Source organism: Pseudophryne corroboree, chromosome 10 (assembly GCF_028390025.1).
Source record: "Pseudophryne corroboree isolate aPseCor3 chromosome 10, aPseCor3.hap2, whole genome shotgun sequence".
Lineage (NCBI taxonomy): Eukaryota > Metazoa > Chordata > Amphibia > Anura > Myobatrachidae > Pseudophryne > Pseudophryne corroboree.
In genome coordinates, this window is record NC_086453.1 from 373,649,711 (window position 1) to 373,670,422 (window position 20,712).

General features: G+C 50.6%; 1 protein-coding gene across 1 annotated transcript in view; it reads left to right on the forward strand.

Moving 5' to 3' along the window:
* The window catches only part of LOC134965395 (high affinity cGMP-specific 3',5'-cyclic phosphodiesterase 9A-like), a 69,064-nt gene that overhangs the window by 18,307 nt on the left and 30,045 nt on the right, over nucleotides 1-20,712 (forward strand). The window contains exons 3-6 of the mRNA XM_063941857.1: nucleotides 15,300-15,377; nucleotides 16,457-16,527; nucleotides 19,220-19,304; nucleotides 19,862-19,943. Coding sequence (XP_063797927.1) covers nucleotides 15,300-15,377; nucleotides 16,457-16,527; nucleotides 19,220-19,304; nucleotides 19,862-19,943 — 316 coding nt within the window. The remainder of the gene's footprint in view (nucleotides 1-15,299; nucleotides 15,378-16,456; nucleotides 16,528-19,219; nucleotides 19,305-19,861; nucleotides 19,944-20,712) is intronic.

A 20,712-nucleotide genomic window follows, 5' to 3' on the forward strand; every position in this document is an offset into this window, starting at 1 on the left:
TCAAGTGAACACTTAACACTATAGAAAATGCACAGATACTGGTTTAGGTTCCAAAGCCTATTAACTGTATTATATCTAATATACTTGTAAAAGGGGATAACAGTACAAATGATACACTACAATATAACAGAGACTTCCTAACCACAGAACTAAACAATAAATACAAAAAGACAATACTACTCTGACCTAAATGAAATACAATACAATACTATAATACTATGGGAGATATAAGAGAAAAGAGGAGAGAGAGAGAGAGAGAGAGAGAGATGGAGAGAAATTGGCTCACAGAAAGACAATGATTACGGAGAGAAACTTATGCACAAAGGGTTTGATCGCCTGCGCCTCGATATCCAGCTCCCGGCTATCAGCAGATAACCGTTGATGAGAGAGTGAGAGCTGGATGTGGTCGGCCTGCCTATTTATGCCCCACACACAATGCAATCTCATGGTCCTACAATCCCATTGTCCATTGGCCGAAGGAATTCGGCCCTGCATCATAACAAAAGGTCATAGGGTGATTCATACAGGTGGGCTGTGACGATTTCCAACAGCTCAGGTGGGTGGGAAACTGGGTTTCCCGCCGCATACCTGAGTATGAGTAAATAATAGAAATGGACATAAACTTCTTATGTCCATAACTATTCGCACGAGCGATTAATACGCTCCAAACCAACACCGGAATATTGCTAATTAAATACTCTTCCGATGGGTACCAAACACTGCTGTATGATTCCTGTTAGACCCTTCGTACGATATAAAGAGGGATTCCTCAGCTCTGGGACATTGTATTTTAACCAAACTTTCAGAATCTATCAAAGGGACCATGATCTATAAACTACATTAATTGTGAAAATATGTAACGAATGAGTCGCACGCTACGACTACATAAACTCTACCGTAAATACGCATACCGCGCCTGCGAGTGCACGCTATTGCGGGTATGCGCCTCCACGGGAGAGCGTACGCACGCGCAGCGCGGACCAGTGTGCGGTGCAAATATGGCAACGTGCATTGAGACATTTTTCTGACTTTGACACCCTCCTCCCTCCTCCCGAGTACCCAGCTCAGGGGGCGGAGTTTCACAGAATGACGCGATTGCGTTGTGATGTCACGACGCACCCGCGTCATTCCGTGAAACTCTGCCCCCGAGCTGGGTACTCGGGAAGAGGGGGGAATCAAAGAGCATCAGAAGTGCCGCGGCGGGCACCCCGTGCGGTTGCACGGCTCGCCCGCCGCAAGAAACGGCACAGCCTGATAATATCCTGCCCTGGTAATATCCTGTCCTGGTAATATCCTGTCCTGGTAATATCCTGCCTTGGTAATATCCTGCCCTGGTAATGTTCCTGTTCTGGTAATGTTCCTGTCCTGGTAATGTTCCTGCCCTGGTAATGTTCCTGCCCTGGTAATATCCTGCCCTGGTAATGTCCAGCCCCGGTAATGTCCTGCCCTGCCCTGGTAATGTCCTGTCCTGGTAATGACCTGCCCTGGTAATGTTCCTGCCATGGTAATGTTCCTGTCCTGGTAATGGGGGTCATTCCGAGTTGTTCGCTCGTTATTTTTCTCTCGCAATGGAGCAATTAGTCGCTAATGCGCATGCGCAATGTCCGCAGTGCGACTGCGCCAAGTAAATTTGCTATGCAGTTAGGAATTTTACTCACGGCATTACGAGGTTTTTTCTTCGTTCTGGTGATCGTAATGTGATTGACAGGAAGTGGGTGTTTCTGGGCGGAAACTGGCCGTTTTATGGGAGTGTGTGAAAAAACGCTACCGTTTCTGGGAAAAACGCGGGAGTGGCTGGAGAAACGGAGGAGTGTCTGGGCGAACGCTGGGTGTGTTTGTGACGTCAAACCAGGAACGACAAGCACTGAACTGATCGCACTGGAAGAGTAAGTCTCGAGCTACTCAGAAACTGCACAGAGAAGTCTTTTCGCAATATTGCGAATCTTTCGTTCGCAATTTTGATAAGCTAAGATTCACTCCCAGTAGGCGGCGGCTTAGCGTGTGCAAAGCTGCTAAAAGCAGCTTGCGAGCGAACAACTCGGAATGACCCCCAATGTTCCTGCCCTGGTAATGTCCTGTCCTGGTAATATCCTGCCCTGGTAATGTTCCTGTCCTGGTAATGTCCTGTCCTGGTAATGTTCCTGCACTGGTAATGTTCCTGCCCTGGTAATGTTCCTGTCCTGGTAATGCCCTGCCCTGGTAATGTTCCTGCCCTGGTAATGTTCCTGCCCTGGTAATGTTCCTGTCCTGGTAATGTTCCTGTCATGGTAATATCCTGTCCTGGTAATATCCTGCCCTGGTAATGTTCCTGTCCTGGTAATATCCTGCCCTGGTAATGTTCCTGTCCTGGTAATGTTCCTGCCCTGGTAATGTTCCTGCACTGGTAATATCCTGCCCTGGTAATGTTCCTGTCCTGGTAATGTTCCTGTCCTGGTAATATCCTGCCCTGGTAATGTTCCTGTCCTGGTAATGTCCTGTCCTGGTAATGTTCCTGCACTGGTAATGTTCCTGCCCTGGTAATGTTCCTGTCCTGGTAATGCCCTGCCCTGGTAATGTTCCTGTCCTGGTAATATCCTGTCCTGGTAATATCCTGCCCTAGTAATGTTCCTGTCCTGGTAATGTTCCTGTCCTGGTAATATCCTGCCCTGGTAATGTTCCTGCCCTGGTAATGTTCCTGTCCTGGTAATGTTCCTGCCCTGGTAATGTTCCTGTCCTGGTAATGTTCCTGTCCTGGTAATGCCCTGCCCCGGTAATGTTCCTGTCCTGGTAATGTTCCTGTCCTGGTAATGCCCTGCCCTGGTAATGTTCCTGTCCTGGTAATGTTCCTGTCCTGGTAATATCCTGTCCTGGTAATGTTCCTGCCCTGGTAATGTTCCTGTCCTGGTAATGTTCCTGTCCTGGTAATGTTCCTGCCCTGGTAATGTCGTGCCCTGGTAATGCACTGCCCTGGTCATGGTGTGTCCTGGTAATGTCGTGCCCTGGTAATGCCCTGCCCTGGTTATGTCGTGCCCTGGTAATGTCCTGCCCTGGTAATGTTCCTGTCCTGGAAATGCCCTGTCTTCGTCGCACCGGCCCTTCCTGTAGCTGGTTGGCTCCCCCTCCTCCCGAGTACCCAGCTCAGGGGGCGGAGTTTCACGGAATGACACACGGCTCGCCCGCCGCAAGAAACGGCACAGCCTGGTAATATCCTGCCCTGGTAATGTTCCTGTCCTGGTAATATCCTGACCTGGTAATATCCTGCCCTGGTAATGTTCCTGTTCTGGTAATGTTCCTGCACTGGTAATGTTCCTGCCCTGGTAATGTTCCTGCCCTGGTAATGTTCCTGTCCTGGTAATGTTCCTTCCCTGGTAATGTTCCTGTCCTGGTAATGTTCCTGCCCTGGTAATGTCCTGTCCTGGTAATATCCTGCTCTGGTAATGTTCCTGCCCTGGTAATGTTCCTGTCCTGGTAATGTTCCTGTCCTGGTAATATCCTGCCCTGGTAATGTTCCTGCCCTGGTAATGTTCCTGTCCTGGTAATGTTCCTGCCCTGGTAATGTTCCTGCCCTGGTAATATCCTGCCCTGGTAATGTCCTGCCCTGCCCTGGTAATGTCCTGTCCTGGTAATATCCTGCCCTGGTAATGTTCCTGCCCTGGTAATGTTCCTGTCCTGGTAATGTTCCTGCCCTGGTAATGTCCTGTCCTGGTAATATCCTGCCCTGGTAATGTCCTGTCCTGGTAATATCCTGCCCTGGTAATGTTCCTGCCCTGGTAATGTTCCTGTCCTGGTAATGTTCCTGCCCTGGTAATGTCCTGTCCTGGTAATATCCTGCCCTGGTAATGTTCCTGCCCTGGTAATGTTCCTGTCCTGGTAATATCCTGCCCTGGTAATGTTCCTGTCCTGGTAATATCCTGCCCTGGTAATATCCTGCCCTGGTAATGTCCTGCCCTGGTAATGTCCTGTCCTGGTAATATCCTGCCCTGGTAATATCCTGCCCTGGTAATGTTCCTGCCCTGGTAATGTTCTTGTCCTGGTAATGTCCTGTCCTGGTAATATCCTGCCCTGGTAATATCCTGCCCTGGTAATGTCCTGTCCTGGTAATATCCTGCCCTGGTAATATCCTGCCCTGGTAATGTTCCTGCCCTGGTAATGTTCTTGTCCTGGTAATGTCCTGTCCTGGTAATATCCTGCCCTGGTAATGTTCCTGTCCTGGTAATATCCTGCCCTGGTAATGCCCTGCCCTGGTAATGTCCTGCCCTGGTAATATCCTGCCCAGGTAATGTCCTGTCCTGGTAATGTTCCTGTCCTGGTAATGTTCCTGTCCTGGTAATGTTCCTGCCCTGGTAATGTTCCTGTCCTGGTAATATCCTGCCCTGGTAATATCCTGCCCTGGTAATGTTCCTGTCCTGGTAATGTTCCTGCCCTGGTAATGTCGTGCCCTGGTATTGCCCTGCCCTGGTCATGGTGTGTCCTGGTAATGTCCTGCCCTGGTCATGTCGTGCCCTGGTAATGCCCTGCCCTGGTTATGTCGTGCCCTGGTAATGTCCTGCCCTGGTAATGTTCCAGTCCTGGAAATGCCCTGTCTTCGTTGCACCGGCCCTTCCTGTAGCTGGTTGGCTCCCCCTCCTACCGAGTACCCAGCTCAGGGGGCGGAGTTTCACGGAGTGACGCGATTGCGTTGTGATGTCACGACGCACCCGCATCATTCTGCGAAACTCCGCCCCCGAGCTGGGTACTCGGGAGGAGGGCGGAATCAAAGAGCATCAGAAGTGCCGCAGCGGGCACCCCGTGCGGTTGCACGGCTCGCCCGCCGCAAGAAACGGCACAGCCTGGTAATATCCTGCCCTGGTAATGTTCCTGTCCTGGTAATATCCTGTCCTGGTAATATCCTGTCCTGGTAATATCCTACCCTGGTAATATCCTGCCCTGGTAATGTTCCTGTTCTGGTAATGTTCCTGTCCTGGTAATGTTCCTGTCCTGGTAATGTTCCTGTCCTGGTAATATTCCTGCCCTGGTAATGTTCCTGTCCTGGTAATATCCTGTCCTCGTAATATCCTGTCCTGGTAATATCCTGCCCTGGTAATATACTGCCCTGGTAATGTTCCTGTTCTGGTAATGTTCCTGTCCTGGTAATGTTCCTGCCCTGGTAATGTTCCTGTCCTGGTAATATTCCTGCCCTGGTAATGTTCCTGCCTTGGTAATATCCTGCCCTGGTAATGTCCTGCCCTGGTAATGACCTGCCCTGCCCTGGTAATGTCCTGTCCTGGTAATATCCTGCCCTGGTAATGTTCCTGCCCTGGTAATGTTCCTGCCCTGGTAATGTCCTGTCCTGGTAATGTCCTGCCTTGGTAATATCCTGCCCTGGTAATATCCTGCCCTGGTAATGTCCTGCCTTGGTAATATCCTGCCTTGGTAATATCCTGCCCTGGTAATATCCTGCCCTGGTAATGTCCTGCCTTGGTAATATCCTGCCCTGGTAATGTCCTGTCCTGGTAATATCCTGCCCTGGTAATATCCTGCCCTGGTAATGTTCCTGCCCTGGTAATGTCCTGTCCTGGTAATGTCCTGCCTTGGTAATATCCTGGCCTGTTAATGTCCTGTCCTGGTAATATCCTGCCCTGGTAATATCCTGCCCTGGTAATGTCCTGCCTTGGTAATATCCTGCCCTGGTAATGTCCTGTCCTGGTAATATCCTGCCCTGGTAATATCCTGCCCTGGTAATGTTCCTGCCCTGGTAATGTCCTGTCCTGGTAATATCCTGCCCTGGTAATGTCCTGTCCTGGTAATGTTCCTGTCCTGGTAATATCCTGCACTGGTAATGTTCCTGTCCTGGTAATGCCCTGCCCTGGTAATGTCCTGTCCTGGTAATATCCTGCCCTGGTAATGTTCCTGCCCTGGTAATGTTCCTGTCCTGGTAATGTTCCTGCCCTGGTAATGTTCCTGTCCTGGTAATGTTCCTGTCCTGGTAATGTTCCTGTCCTGGTAATATCCTGTCCTGGTAATGTTCCTGTACTGGTCATGTCCTGTCCTGGTAATATCTTGCCCTGGTAATGTTCCTGTCCTGGTAATGTTCCTGCCCTGGTAATGTTCCTGCCCTGGTAATGTCCTGTCCTGGTAATATCCTGCCCTGGTAATGTTCCTGCCCTGGTAATGTTCCTGTCCTGGTAATGTTCCTGCCCTGGTAATGTCCTGTCCTGGTAATATCCTGCCCTGGTAATATCCTGCCCTGGTAATGTTCTTGTCCTGGTAATGTCCTGTCCTGGTAATATCCTGCCCTGGTAATGTTCCTGTCCTGGTAATATCCTGCCCTGGTAATGTTCCTGTCCTGGTAATGCCCTGCCCTGGTAATGCCCTGCCCTGGTAATGTCCTGCCCTGGTAATATCCTGCCCAGGTAATGTTCCTGTCCTGGTAATGTTCCTGTCCTGGTAATGTTCCTGCCCTGGTAATGTTCCTGTCCTGGTAATATCCTGCCCTGGTAATATCCTGCCCTGGTAATGTTCCTGTCCTGGTAATGTTCCTGCCCTGGTAATGTCGTGCCCTGGTAATGCCCTCCCCTGGTCATGGTGTGTCCTGGTAATGTCCTGCCCTGGTCATGTCGTGCCCTGGTAATGCCCTGGTTATGTCGTGCCCTGGTAATGTCGTGCCCTGGTAATGTTCCTGTCCTGGAAATGCCCTGTCTTCGTTGCACCGGCCCTTCCTGTAGCTGGTTGGCTCCCCCTCCTCCCTCCTCCCGAGTACCCAGCTCAGGGGGCGGAGTTTCACGGAATGACGCGATTGCGTTGTGATGTCACGACGCACCCGCATCATTCCGCGAAACTCCGCCCCCGAGCTGGGTACTCGGGAGGAGGGGGGAATCAAAGAGCATCAGAAGTGCCGCAGCGGGCACCCCGTGCGGTTGCACGGCTCGCCCGCCGCAAGAAACGGCACAGCCTGGTAATATCCTGCCCTGGTAATGTTCCTGTCCTGGTAATATCCTGTCCTCGTAATATCCTGTCCTGGTAATATCCTGCCCTGGTAATATACTGCCCTGGTAATGTTCCTGTTCTGGTAATGTTCCTGCCCTGGTAATGTTCCTGTCCTGGTAATGTCCTGCCCTGGTAATATCCTGCCCTGGTAATGTTCCTGTCCTGGTAATGCCCTGCCCTGGTAATGCCCTGCCCTGGTAATGTCCTGCCCTGGTAATATCCTGCCCAGGTAATGTCCTGTCCTGGTAATGTTCCTGTCCTGGTAATGTTCCTGCCCTGGTAATGTTCCTGCCCTGGTAATATCCTGCCCTGGTAATATCCTGCCCTGGTAATGACCTGCCCTGCCCAGGTAATGTCCTGTCCTGGTAATATCCTGCCCTGGTAATGTTCCTGCCCTGGTAATGTCCTGTCCTGGTAATGTCCTGCCTTGGTAATATCCTGCCCTGGTAATATCCTGCCCTGGTAATGTCCTGCCTTGGTAATATCCTGCCCTGGTAATGTCCTGTCCTGGTAATATCCTGCCCTGGTAATATCCTGCCCTGGTAATGTCCTGCCTTGGTAATATCCTGCCCTGGTAATGTCCTGTCCTGGTAATATCCTGCCCTGGTAATATCCTGCCCTGGTAATGTTCCTGCCCTGGTAATGTCCTGTCCTGGTAATATCCTGCCCTGGTAATGTCCTGTCCTGGTAATGTTCCTGTCCTGGTAATGCCCTGCCCTGGTAATGTCCTGTCCTGGTAATATCCTGCCCTGGTAATGTTCCTGCCCTGGTAATGTTCCTGTCCTGGTAATGTTCCTGCCCTGGTAATGTTCCTGCCCTGGTAATGTTCCTGTCCTGTCCTGGTAATGTTCCTGTCCTGGTAATATCCTGTCCTGGTAATGTTCCTGCCCTGGTAATGTTCCTGCCCTGGTAATGTTCTTGTCCTGGTAATGTCCTGTCCTGGTAATATCCTGCCCTGGTAATATCCTGCCCTGGTAATGTTCCTGTCCTGGTAATGTCCTGCCCTGGTAATATCCTGCCCTGGTAATGTTCCTGTCCTGGTAATGCCCTGCCCTGGTAATGCCCTGCCCTGGTAATGTCCTGCCCTGGTAATATCCTGCCCAGGTAATGTCCTGTCCTGATAATGTTCCTGTCCTGGTAATGTTCCTGTCCTGGTAATGTTCCTGCCCTGGTAATGTTCCTGTCCTGGTAATATCCTGCCCTGGTAATGTTCCTGCCCTGGTAATGTCGTGCCCTGGTAATGCCCTGCCCTGGTCATGGTGTGTCCTGGTAATGTCCTGCCCTGGTCATGTCGTGCCCTGGTAATGCCCTGCCCTGGTTATGTCGTGCCCTGGTAATGTCGTGCCCTGGTAATGTTCCTGTCCTGGAAATGCCCTGTCTTCGTTGCACCGGCCCTTCCTGTAGCTGGTTGGCTCCCCCTCCTCCCTCCTCCCGAGTACCCAGCTCAGGGGGCGGAGTTTCACGGAATGACGCGATTGCGTTGTGATGTCACGACGCACCCGCGTCATTCCGCGAAACTCCGCCCCCGAGCTGGGTACTCGGGAGGAGGGGGGAATCAAAGAGCATCAGAAGTGCCGCAGCGGGCACCCCGTGCGGTTGCACGGCTCGCCCGCCGCAAGAAACGGCACAGCCTGGTAATATCCTGCCCTGGTAATGTTCCTGTCCTGGTAATATCCTGTCCTCGTAATATCCTGTCCTGGTAATATCCTGCCCTGGTAATATCCTGCCCTGGTAATGTTCCTGTTCTGGTAATGTTCCTGTCCTGGTAATGTTCCTGCCCTGGTAATGTTCCTGTCCTGGTAATATTCCTGCCCTGGTAATGTCCTGCCCTGGTAATGACCTGCCCTGCCCTGGTAATGTCCTGTCCTGGTAATATCCTGCCCTGGTAATGTTCCTGCCCTGGTAATGTTCCTGCCCTGGTAATGTCCTGCCCTGGTAATGTCCAGTCCTGGTAATATCCTGCCCTGGTAATGTCCTGTCCTGGTAATATCCTGCCCTGGTAATGTCCTGTCCTGGTAATATCCTGTCCTGGTAATATCCTGTCCTGGTAATGTTCCTGTACTGGTCATGTCCTGTCCTGGTAATATCTTGCCCTGGTAATGTTCCTGTCCTGGTAATGTTCCTGCCCTGGTAATGTTCCTGCCCTGGTAATGTCCTGCCCTGCCCTGGTAATGTCCTGTCCTGGTAATATCCTGCCCTGGTAATGTTCCTGCCCTGGTAATGTTCCTGTCCTGGTAATGTTCCTGCCCTGGTAATGTCCTGTCCTGGTAATATCCTGCCCTGGTAATATCCTGCCCTGGTAATGTTCCTGCCCTGGTAATGTTCCTGTCCTGGTAATATCCTGCCCTGGTAATATCCTGCCCTGGTAATGTCCTGCCCTGGTAATGTCCTGTCCTGGTAATATCCTGTCCTGGTAATATCCTGCCCTGGTAATGTTCCTGCCCTGGTAATGTTCCTGCCCTGGTAATGTTCTTGTCCTGGTAATGTCCTGTCCTGGTAATATCCTGCCCTGGTAATGTTCCTGTCCTGGTAATGTCCTGCCCTGGTAATATCCTGCCCTGGTAATGTTCCTGTCCTGGTAATGCCCTGCCCTGGTAATGTTCCTGCCCTGGTAATGTTCCTGTCCTGGTAATATCCTGCCCTGGTAATATCCTGCCCTGGTAATGTCCTGCCCTGGTAATGTCCTGTCCTGGTAATACCCTGTCCTGGTAATATCCTGCCCTGGTAATGTTCCTGCCCTGGTAATGTTCCTGCCCTGGTAATGTTCTTGTCCTGGTAATGTCCTGTCCTGGTAATATCCTGCCCTGGTAATATCCTGCCCTGGTAATGTTCCTGTCCTGGTAATGTCCTGCCCTGGTAATATCCTGCCCTGGTAATGTTCCTGTCCTGGCAATGCCCTGCCCTGGTAATGTCCTGCCCTGGTAATATCCTGCCCAGGTAATGTCCTGTCCTGGTAATGTTCCTGTCCTGGTAATGTTCCTGCCCTGGTAATGTTCCTGTCCTGGTAATATCCTGCCCTGGTAATATCCTGCCCTGGTAATGTTCCTGCCCTGGTAATGTCGTGCCCTGGTAATGCCCTGCCCTGGTCATGGTGTGTCCTGGTAATGTCCTGCCCTGGTCATGTCGTGCCCTGGTAATGCCCTGCCCTGGTTATGTCGTGCCCTGGTAATGTCGTGCCCTGGTAATGTTCCTGTCCTGGAAATGCCCTGTCTTCGTTGCACCGGCCCTTCCTGTAGCTGGTTGGCTCCCCCTCCTCCCTCCTCCCGAGTACCCAGCTCAGGGGGCGGAGTTTCACGGAATGACGCGATTGCGTTGTGATGTCACGACGCACCCGCGTCATTCCGCGAAACTCCGCCCCCGAGCTGGGTACTCGGGAGGAATCAAAGAGCATCAGAAGTGCCGCAGCGGGCACCCCCTGCGGTTGCACGGCTCGCCCGCCGCAAGAAACGGCACAGCCTGGTAATATCCTGCCCTGGTAATGTTCCTGTCCTGGTAATATCCTGTCCTCGTAATATCCTGTCCTGGTAATATCCTGCCCTGGTAATATCCTGGCCTGGTAATATCCTGCCCAGGTAATGTTCCTGTTCTGGTAATGTTCCTGTCCTGGTAATGTTCCTGCCCTGGTAATGTTCCTGCCCTGGTAATATTCCTGCCCTGGTAATGTCCTGCCCTGGTAATGACCTGCCCTGCCCTGGTAATCTCCTGTCCTGGTAATATCCTGCCCTGGTAATGTTCCTGCCCTGGTAATGTTCCTGCCCTGGTAATGTCCTGCCCTGGTAATGTCCAGTCCTGGTAATATCCTGCCCTGGTAATATCCTGCCCTGGTAATGTCCTGTCCTGGTAATATCCTGCCCTGGTAATATCCTGCCCTGGTAATGTCCTGCCTTGGTAATATCCTGCCCTGGTAATGTCCTGTCCTGGTAATATCCTGCCCTGGTAATATCCTGCCCTGGTAATGTTCCTGCCCTGGTAATGTCCTGTCCTGGTAATGTCCTGCCTTGGTAATATCCTGCCCTGGTAATGTCCTGTCCTGGTAATATCCTGCCCTGGTAATATCCTGCCCTGGTAATGTCCTGCCTTGGTAATATCCTGCCCTGGTAATGTCCTGTCCTGGTAATATCCTGCCCTGGTAATATCCTGCCCTGGTAATGTTCCTGCCCTGGTAATGTTCTGTCGTGGTAATATCCTGCCCTGGTAATGTCCTGTCCTGGTAATGTTCCTGTCCTGGTAATATCCTGCACTGGTAATGTTCCTGTCCTGGTAATGCCCTGCCCTGGTAATGTCCTGCCCTGGTAATGTTCCTGTCCTGGTAATATCCTGTCCTGGTAATGTTCCTGTACTGGTCATGTCCTGTCCTGGTAATGTTCCTGTACTGGTCATGTCCTGTCCTGGTAATATCTTGCCCTGGTAATGTTCCTGTCCTGGTAATGTTCCTGCCCTGGTAATGTTCCTGCCTTGGTAATGTCCTGTCCTGGTAATATCCTGCCCTGGTAATGTTCCTGCCCTGGTAATGTTCCTGTCCTGGTAATGTTCCTGCCCTGGTAATGTCCTGTCCTGGTAATATCCTGCCCTGGTAATATCCTGCCCTGGTAATGTTCCTGCCCTGGTAATGTTCCTGTCCTGGTAATGTTCCTGTCCTGGTAATATCCTGCCCTGGTAATATCCTGCCCTGGTAATGTCCTGCCCTGGTAATGTCCTGTCCTGGTAATATCCTGCCCTGGTAATATCCTGCCCTGGTAATGTTCCTGCCCTGGTAATGTTCCTGCCCTGGTAATGTTCTTGTCCTGGTAATGTCCTGTCCTGGTAATATCCTGCCCTGGTAATATCCTGCCCTGGTAATGTTCCTGTCCTGGTAATGTCCTGCCCTGGTAATATCCTGCCCTGGTAATGTTCCTGTCCTGGTAATGCCCTGCCCTGGTAATGCCCTGCCCTGGTAATGTCCTGCCCTGGTAATGTCCTGCCCTGGTAATATCCTGCCCAGGTAATGTCCTGTCCTGGTAATGTTCCTGTCCTGGTAATGTTCCTGTCCTGGTAATGTTCCTGCCCTGGTAATGTTCCTGTCCTGGTAATATCCTGCCCTGGTAATATCCTGCCCTGGTAATGTTCCTGCCCTGGTAATGTCGTGCCCTGGTAATGCCCTGCCCTGGTCATGGTGTGTCCTGGTAATGTCCTGCCCTGGTCATGTCGTGCCCTGGTAATGCCCTGCCCTGGTTATGTCGTGCCCTGGTAATGTCGTGCCCTGGTAATGTTCCTGTCCTGGAAATGCCCTGTCTTCGTTGCACCGGCCCTTCCTGTAGCTGGTTGGCTCCCCCTCCTCCCTCCTCCCGAGTACCCAGCTCAGGGGGCGGAGTTTCACGGAATGACGCGATTGCGTTGTGATGTCACGACGCACCCGCGTCATTCCGCGAAACTCCGCCCCCGAGCTGGGTACTCGGGAGGAGGGGGGAATCAAAGAGCATCAGAAGTGCCGCAGCGGGCACCCCGTGCGGTTGCACGGCTTGCCCGCCGCAAGAAACGGCACAGCCTGGTAATATCCTGCCCTGGTAATGTTCCTGTCCTGGTAATATCCTGTCCTCGTAATATCCTGTCCTGGTAATATCCTGCCCTGGTAATGTTCCTGTTCTGGTAATGTTCCTGTCCTGGTAATGTTCCTGCCCTGGTAATGTTCCTGTCCTGGTAATATTCCTGCCCTGGTAATGTCCTGCCCTGGTAATATCCTGCCCTGGTAATGTTCCTGCCCTGGTAATGTTCCTGCCCTGGTAATGTCCTGCCCTGGTAATGTCCAGTCCTGGTAATATCCTGCCCTGGTAATGTCCTGTCCTGGTAATATCCTGCCCTGGTAATGTCCTGTCCTGGTAATATCCTGTCCTGGTAATGTTCCTGTACTGGTCATGTCCTGTCCTGGTAATATCTTGCCCTGGTAATGTTCCTGTCCTGGTAATGTTCCTGCCCTGGTAATGTTCCTGCCCTGGTAATGTCCTGCCCTGCCCTGGTAATGTCCTGTCCTGGTAATGTTCCTGCCCTGGTAATGTTCCTGTCCTGGTAATGTTCCTGCCCTGGTAATGTCCTGTCCTGGTAATATCCTGCCCTGGTAATATCCTGCCCTGGTAATATCCTGCCCTGGTAATGTTCCTGCCCTGGTAATGTTCCTGTCCTGGTAATGTTCCTGTCCTGGTAATATCCTGCCCTGGTAATGTCCTGCCCTGGTAATGTCCTGTCCTGGTAATATCCTGTCCTGGTAATATCCTGCCCTGGTAATGTTCCTGCCCTGGTAATGTTCCTGCCCTGGTAATGTTCTTGTCCTGGTAATGTCCTGTCCTGGTAATATCCTGCCCTGGTAATGTTCCTGTCCTGGTAATGTCCTGCCCTGGTAATATCCTGCCCTGGTAATGTTCCTGTCCTGGTAATGCCCTGCCCTGGTAATGTTCCTGCCCTGGTAATGTTCCTGTCCTGGTAATATCCTGCCCTGGTAATATCCTGCCCTGGTAATGTCCTGCCCTGGTAATGTCCTGTCCTGGTAATATCCTGTCCTGGTAATATCCTGCCCTGGTAATGTTCCTGCCCTGGTAATGTTCCTGCCCTGGTAATGTTCTTGTCCTGGTAATGTCCTGTCCTGGTAATATCCTGCCCTGGTAATGTTCCTGTCCTGGTAATGTCCTGCCCTGGTAATATCCTGCCCTGGTAATGTTCCTGTCCTGGTAATGCCCTGCCCTGGTAATGTCCTGCCCTGGTAATATCCTGCCCAGGTAATGTCCTGGTAATGTTCCTGTCCTGGTAATGTTCCTGTCCTGGTAATGTTCCTGCCCTGGTAATGTTCCTGTCCTGGTAATATCCTGCCCTGGTAATATCCTGCCCTGGTAATGTTCCTGCCCTGGTAATGTCGTGCCCTGGTAATGCCCTGCCCTGGTCATGGTGTGTCCTGGTAATGTCCTGCCCTGGTCATGTCGTGCCCTGGTAATGCCCTGCCCTGGTTATGTCGTGCCCTGGTAATGTCGTGCCCTGGTAATGTTCCTGTCCTGGAAATGCCCTGTCTTCGTTGCACCGGCCCTTCCTGTAGCTGGTTGGCTCCCCCTCCTCCCTCCTCCCGAGTACCCAGCTCAGGGGGCGGAGTTTCACGGAATGACGCGATTGCGTTGTGATGTCACGACGCACCCGCGTCATTCCGCGAAACTCTGCCCCCGAGCTGGGTACTCGGGAGGAGGGGGGAATCAAAGAGCATCAGAAGTGCCGCAGCGGGCACCCCGTGCGGTTGCACGGCTCGCCCGCCGCAAGAAACGGCACAGCCTGGTAATATCCTGCCCTGGTAATGTTCCTGTCCTGGTAATATCCTGTCCTCGTAATATCCTGTCCTGGTAATATCCTGCCCTGGTAATATCCTGCCCTGGTAATGTTCCTGTTCTGGTAATGTTCCTGTCCTGGTAATGTTCCTGCCCTGGTAATGTTCCTGTCCTGGTAATATTCCTGCCCTGGTAATGTTCCTGCCTTGGTAATATCCTGCCCTGGTAATGTCCTGCCCTGGTAATGACCTGCCCTGCCCTGGTAATGTCCTGTCCTGGTAATATCCTGCCCTGGTAATGTTCCTGCCCTGGTAATGTTCCTGCCCTGGTAATGTCCTGCCCTGGTAATGTCCAGTCCTGGTAATATCCTGCCCTGGTAATGTCCTGTCCTGGTAATATCCTGCCCTGGTAATATCCTGCCCTGGTAATGTCCTGTCCTGGTAATATCCTGCCCTGGTAATATCCTGCCCTGGTAATGTTCCTGCCCTGGTAATGTTCCTGCCCTGGTAATGTCCTGTCCTGGTAATGTCCTGCCTTGGTAATATCCTGCCCTGGTAATGTCCTGTCCTGGTAATATCCTGCCCTGGTAATATCCTGCCCTGGTAATGTCCTGCCTTGGTAATATCCTGCCCTGGTAATGTCCTGTCCTGGTAATATCCTGCCCTGGTAATATCCTGCCCTGGTAATGTTCCTGCCCTGGTAATGTTCTGTCGTGGTAATATCCTGCCCTGGTAATGTCCTGTCCTGGTAATATCCTGCCCTGGTAATGTTCCTGTCCTGATAATATCCTGCCCTGGTAATGTTCCTGTTCTGGTAATGTCCGTCCTGGTCATGGTGTGTCCTGGTAATATCCTGTCCTGGTCATGGTGTGTTCTGGTAATATCCTGTCCTGGTCATGTTCCTGTAGTAATGGGACCAGCCAGTGTTGTGTGGCATCAGGCTATTACTCCTCAGGATCTTGCTCTGTCACTTCTTTCTTGTACATTATATGTTTTATTACACAGATACTGTATAAAGAGACATACGTGTGATTCTCTACATGCGTGACTTAATACGTTTATCATTTATTATTCAAAGGCAGACGCTCATTGTTCTTGTTGACAAAAGAGGTACGATCATCGCCACCGACCCCACTATTCCTACCAACTGTAAGAAGTAAGTACTTACCCCAGTGCCGCCGTTTGACGCAGTGTACGTCCTGCTGATCAGAGCTAATACCTGTATCACACTAACTGATACATTATTACTTATTCAGCTCCCCATATCGAATCATCTCCCAGGCGGCACCTCAGAGAGCAGGTCTGTATGATCAGGAGTGTGGTGGAGCCAGGCATAGTCACAGTATTGTACTGTACCCATCTATAGAGCTATTTATCATTCAGTTCTGTCCTCGCTGCCAGAGACCGTCCTCCATTCTGCACTATTAGAACACTACTTCATCTGTCTCATTTGTAGACAATTTTATTTTTAGGGGATCTGGGAGAAAAGTAAATGGAGAGGTGTGTGTGTGTGTGTGTGTGGGGGGGGGGGGGGGGGTGCGGGGGAATACGATTTGGGGCACATTTGTAATCCTGAAGATTGAACCAAACGTTCTTTACATCTTCAGAAAAGGAAGATTTGTTCCAGACTCTCTTGTCCCAAGTTACAGATGAGTTTTCAAGGTGGGTACAACTTATCTCCTGCAGTCAAACTTGCCAAACTATTTAGGTTACGGTTAAAAAAGTGGTAGATTAAGTGTTACAGTACAATGCATCAAAGCAGCCAGGCCACACCAAGCCAGGGTGACACTGCGCTCCAAACTCATCCATAAGTCTGACAAATTGTATACATTTATTCAGGACTTACCATCATAGTGCCTTTTCAATATCCATGCTAATTAAGAACACCCTTGGGCAGGTGGAAGGGGTGCCAGTCCAAGCTGAAGGATTCTCCGCCTTCAAGTGTACATAATATAGACTATATGGGGGGGCCTTGGACTGCCCACCCTAATTCTAAACATAATGACAGGTGCTACCATGCTGAGACTTGTAGTTCCACACAGAAAAAATAAATAAGAAAATGCATGCTGGTTGCTATGGTAACTTCTCTACTTTATCTCTCCCCCCCCCCCCCACCTTCTTACTTTAATACATTGTCTAATGTGGTGCTGCCAATGACTACAAGTGGGCCTTGGTATATGCGAGCTCGGTGCCCTGTGTGACATACATAGTAACCGTGTTTCGTCCTCTCACCAGGGCATTCAGGATTAGTGACCTGAAGAGAGAGGTCAGTGAGCGTCTCACAGCCTTAGAGCGCAGAGTGGAAGGTGAGGTGATGCGCACAGGTATGAATGGAGGGAGAGATATTACGTTACAGTGACGCTCATGTACAAGGGATATTTACAATGAGATGTGATAACGGACTCTGATTTTTAAACTGACTCTCCACCCCCCTTCCCCCCCTCCCCCCCCCCCCCCAGTTCTGCAGAATTCTCTGTATCTCTACCAAACCTTACCAGGCTCTTCTAACCTCCCTGGATGGGTGGTCTTCAGTTTGCCGGCTGTCGGAATCCCAGGCGCACAGTATACCAGCACCGGAATCCCGACAGCCGGCATACCGACACGTTTTCTCCCTCTTGGGGGTCCACACCTTCTCTGGAGGGAGAATAGATAGTGTGCACCGCGCCCGCAGCGTGGCGAGCGCAGCACGCCCGCAAGGGGCTCCTTTGCGCTCACCCAGCTGTCGGTATGCCGGCGGTCGGGATTCCGGCACCTGTATGCTGCCCGCCAGGAGCCCAGCCGCTGGCATACCCTACTACACCCCCCTGATGATCTGCAATTGCTGCACTGCATCCTCTGACCGAGAGATAGTGATACATAGTCCTCACACTGGATGTATTCTTAAACAGTGAGGCAGATTCAGAGGGGGCAATAGGGTGGGAGAGAATATGGGATAAGCCCAACCCTCCTGATCCAGTGCCATCCACCACTCCGTCTCCTCCTGCGGCCGCACGCTGCATGGCTGTGCCGAGAATAGGCAGTGGATAGAGGCTGCTGGCTAAGGGGGTCAATCAACCCATTTTCCCCCTTCCCCTGGATCTGCCATTGTTATTAGGATGGTTACCCAAATAAATTAAGAAATTTCCAGCTACAACTCATGTGCCATCACAGCGGTCATCAGAGCCGGCCCTAACCAATATGATGCCCTAGGCAAGATTTTGGCTGGTGCCCCCTAGCACCACCGCTGGTTCCGCCTCTGACCTTGCACCTCTTTCCCAGCACCATCACCCCTCATCCATAGCAGTCCTTATTTTGGTGTTTGTACCCCCTATATTTTAAATAGGAACAGTTCGCACACTTGGCGCACAGCCCAAAAAGGGGTGTGTTTTTGCTGGCAAGGGGTATTGCCACACAATAGTAACCCCAATTCCAATTACGCCACACAGTACTGCACTTTATTCACATTTGATCATACGATAGTTTCCATAATTCATATTACATCCCACAGTAGTATCACTTTACCTTATAAACGTTACTCCTCACAGTAGAGCCCCTTATTCACATTGCATCACACTGAATTGCTCCTTATTCACATTACACCACACCCTATTGCTCTTTATTCACATTAGACGACACAGTAGTGCCCTTTCTATACGCATCGCCACATAGTAGAGCACCTTAAACACAATGCCACACAGTAATGCCCCTAACACATATGAGACACATTATTAAAGTCCTTATAAACATAATGTGCCTTACACATTATGACAACCTTTATTAATGCCCTTTTACACATAATGCCCCTTACACATATGCCGCACATTATTAATGCCCTTATACACATAATGATACACATAGTGTCCCTTACACATTTGCTGCACATTATTAGTGCCCCTATACACATAACGACACATACAGTAGTACCCTGTTACACATATGCCGCACATTATTAATGCCCTTATACACATAATGACACACATAGTGCCCCTTACACATATGTTGCACATTATTAATGCATTTTTACATAACACACATAATGATCCTTACACATATTCCAAACACTACTGCACAACCAACCCACTCTCATGCACACAGCACTCACACTGCCATTAACACTGTGACCTCTGCCTCTGCTTGGATACAGATGTGTCCTCATAAATCTATGTGTCCTATGTGTCCTCATAAAACGTCGGGCACATTTTTTTTAATGCATTGCTATGTGGCTAGGATGCACAGGCAGCTTCTGCTGATTAAAATGATATGCAGCATGCCTATATACTGTGCGAGAATGTGGCTGTATCTGCATATGAAATGTTACACACAGAATATAGGCATGCCGCATATCATTTTAATCAGCAGAAGCTGCTGATGCCCCTAGGCATATCAAATGCCCTAGGCAATTGCCTAGTTTGCCTATGCCTATGGCCGGCTCTGGGGGGGATAGTCTACTGACCCTCCCGTGTTCTCTTCAGTGAGCGTACAGTGTCCAGTGCCAGTCCCTTCACCATACTCTTGCTGGATTTGAAAAACGGAACTTTTACCATAAAACATGATGGGTCAGGGTCACAAAAGTTTTATTTTATGGCTTGAAAAAAAATCTTGAAAAATTATTTCCGTGCACAAAAATTTGTATGTGACCAGTAACAGTGAATGCAAATGAAAGTCCGCCCTGTGGGCTTGTGACGGCAGCGTTGCGGGGGTGACAGTGACAGCAGCTGCATTCTCAGACAGAGGCCATGTACAGGTGGAGAAACTGCAGCTGCCATGGAGCAGGTGCAGTGTCTGTAGCACCTAATGGTGGAGTGTCAGGAACCACCGGCGGTGTTACTGGGTGCACAGGTGCAAAAAGTGGGCGCCTTGGCGCTTGCACATTCCGGCGCACACTGGTACAGAAGAGGGGGAGGCTGAAAGTAGCATTTGCGTATTATCGCACCCGTGACTCCGGCAACAGATGTTAGAGAGGACCAACGGCGCCCACCACCTCATCAGGCCCACAGTCTCCTGTGTTCTTCTTCCTAGTTGAAGGTCGGAAAGTTATTGACATCGACAAGTGTAAGACGGACCTTAAGCAGCTCCGAGACGAGATGGAGAAGAGAAGTAACAGGTCAGAGGATATACTGTTCTCAAACGTTTTATTCCTGGCAATGTAGAATTACAGACGTAAACAAATAAAAACAGCAGTTCCAGCCCCCCCCCCCCCCCCCCAGATTGTGATGTGAAAGAGAGGGGGCACCCCTTAATGTCTCCCCTGCTGAGGATTATTGCCATGTATTTGGGTCTTAAATGATAATTATGCCAGCTGAGGCTTCCTCCAAAGCTGGGGTCTCCTTTGACCTTTTTGCAGCTCATGTAGAGTTGCATGCAAGTGTATCTTTTTCCCTATAATACCAACGGCTGCACAACCCCTGGTGCAAAGTACGGCCCAGCAGTGCTATACCAGGGCTCTAGGGTGCCCTGTCCCGGCTCAGCACCCCTAGCCCCCCCCCCCCCCCCTTCCCCAGCTGGCCAAGCACATCCGTAGGGTCATTATGTATCTGGCTGCAGAGCAGACATTTTTAATCATCTTGAAAAGTTTGTGGCACACGACCAAGAAACCTTGATATTATGTGACTGACAGGTGTCACTCATCCAGCCGCATCATAGTTATCAATATTCCAACAGATTGAACTGTTCGTGTAAATATTACCTCTTGGAGGAGAACGTCCAGCTAAAGGTACGAAGAGATGTCCCCAGCTACCCCAAGGTAAGGTCTCTCATCTATCAATAGCCTGAATGCTGAGTGGCCTCCTGGACACAGGGCTGGTTTTCGTATTCACTTAAACGTAGGGACTGTTAGTGTGGATGGTAGATGATGCACCGGCTGGTGGGGAGTTTATGGAGGTTATTCAGAGTTGTTAACAAACCAAAAATTTTAGCAATTGGGCAAAACTATGGGGGTCATTCCGAGTTGTTTGCTCGTTGCTGATTTTCGCTATGCGGCGATTTGTTGCTAATTGCGCATGCGCAAGGCACGCAGGGCGCATGCGCTTAGTTATTTAACTAAAAACTTAGCAGATTTGCTGTGGTTTCTGCTGCGCTTTTCAGTCGCTCTGCTGATCAGTAAATGATTGACAGGAAAGGGGCGTTTCTGGGTGGTAACTGAGCGTTTTTCGGGAGTGTGCTGAAAAACGCAGGTGTGTCAGGGAAAAATGCGTGAATGTCTGGAGAAATAGGGGACTGGCTGGCCGAACGCAGGGCGTATTTGTGACGTCAAACCAGGAACTAAACAGACTGAGGTGATCGCAATCTGTGAGTAGGTCTGGAGCTACTCAGAAACTGCAAAGAATTATTTATTAGCAGTTCTGCTAATCTTTTGTTCACAATTCTGCTAAGCTAAGATACACTCCCAGAGGGCGGCGGCCTAGCGTGTGCAATGCTGCTAAAAGCAGCTAGCGAGCGAACAACTCGGAATGACCCCCCATGGCACTGCAGGTGGGGCAGATGTAACATGTGCAGAGAGAGTTAGATTTGGG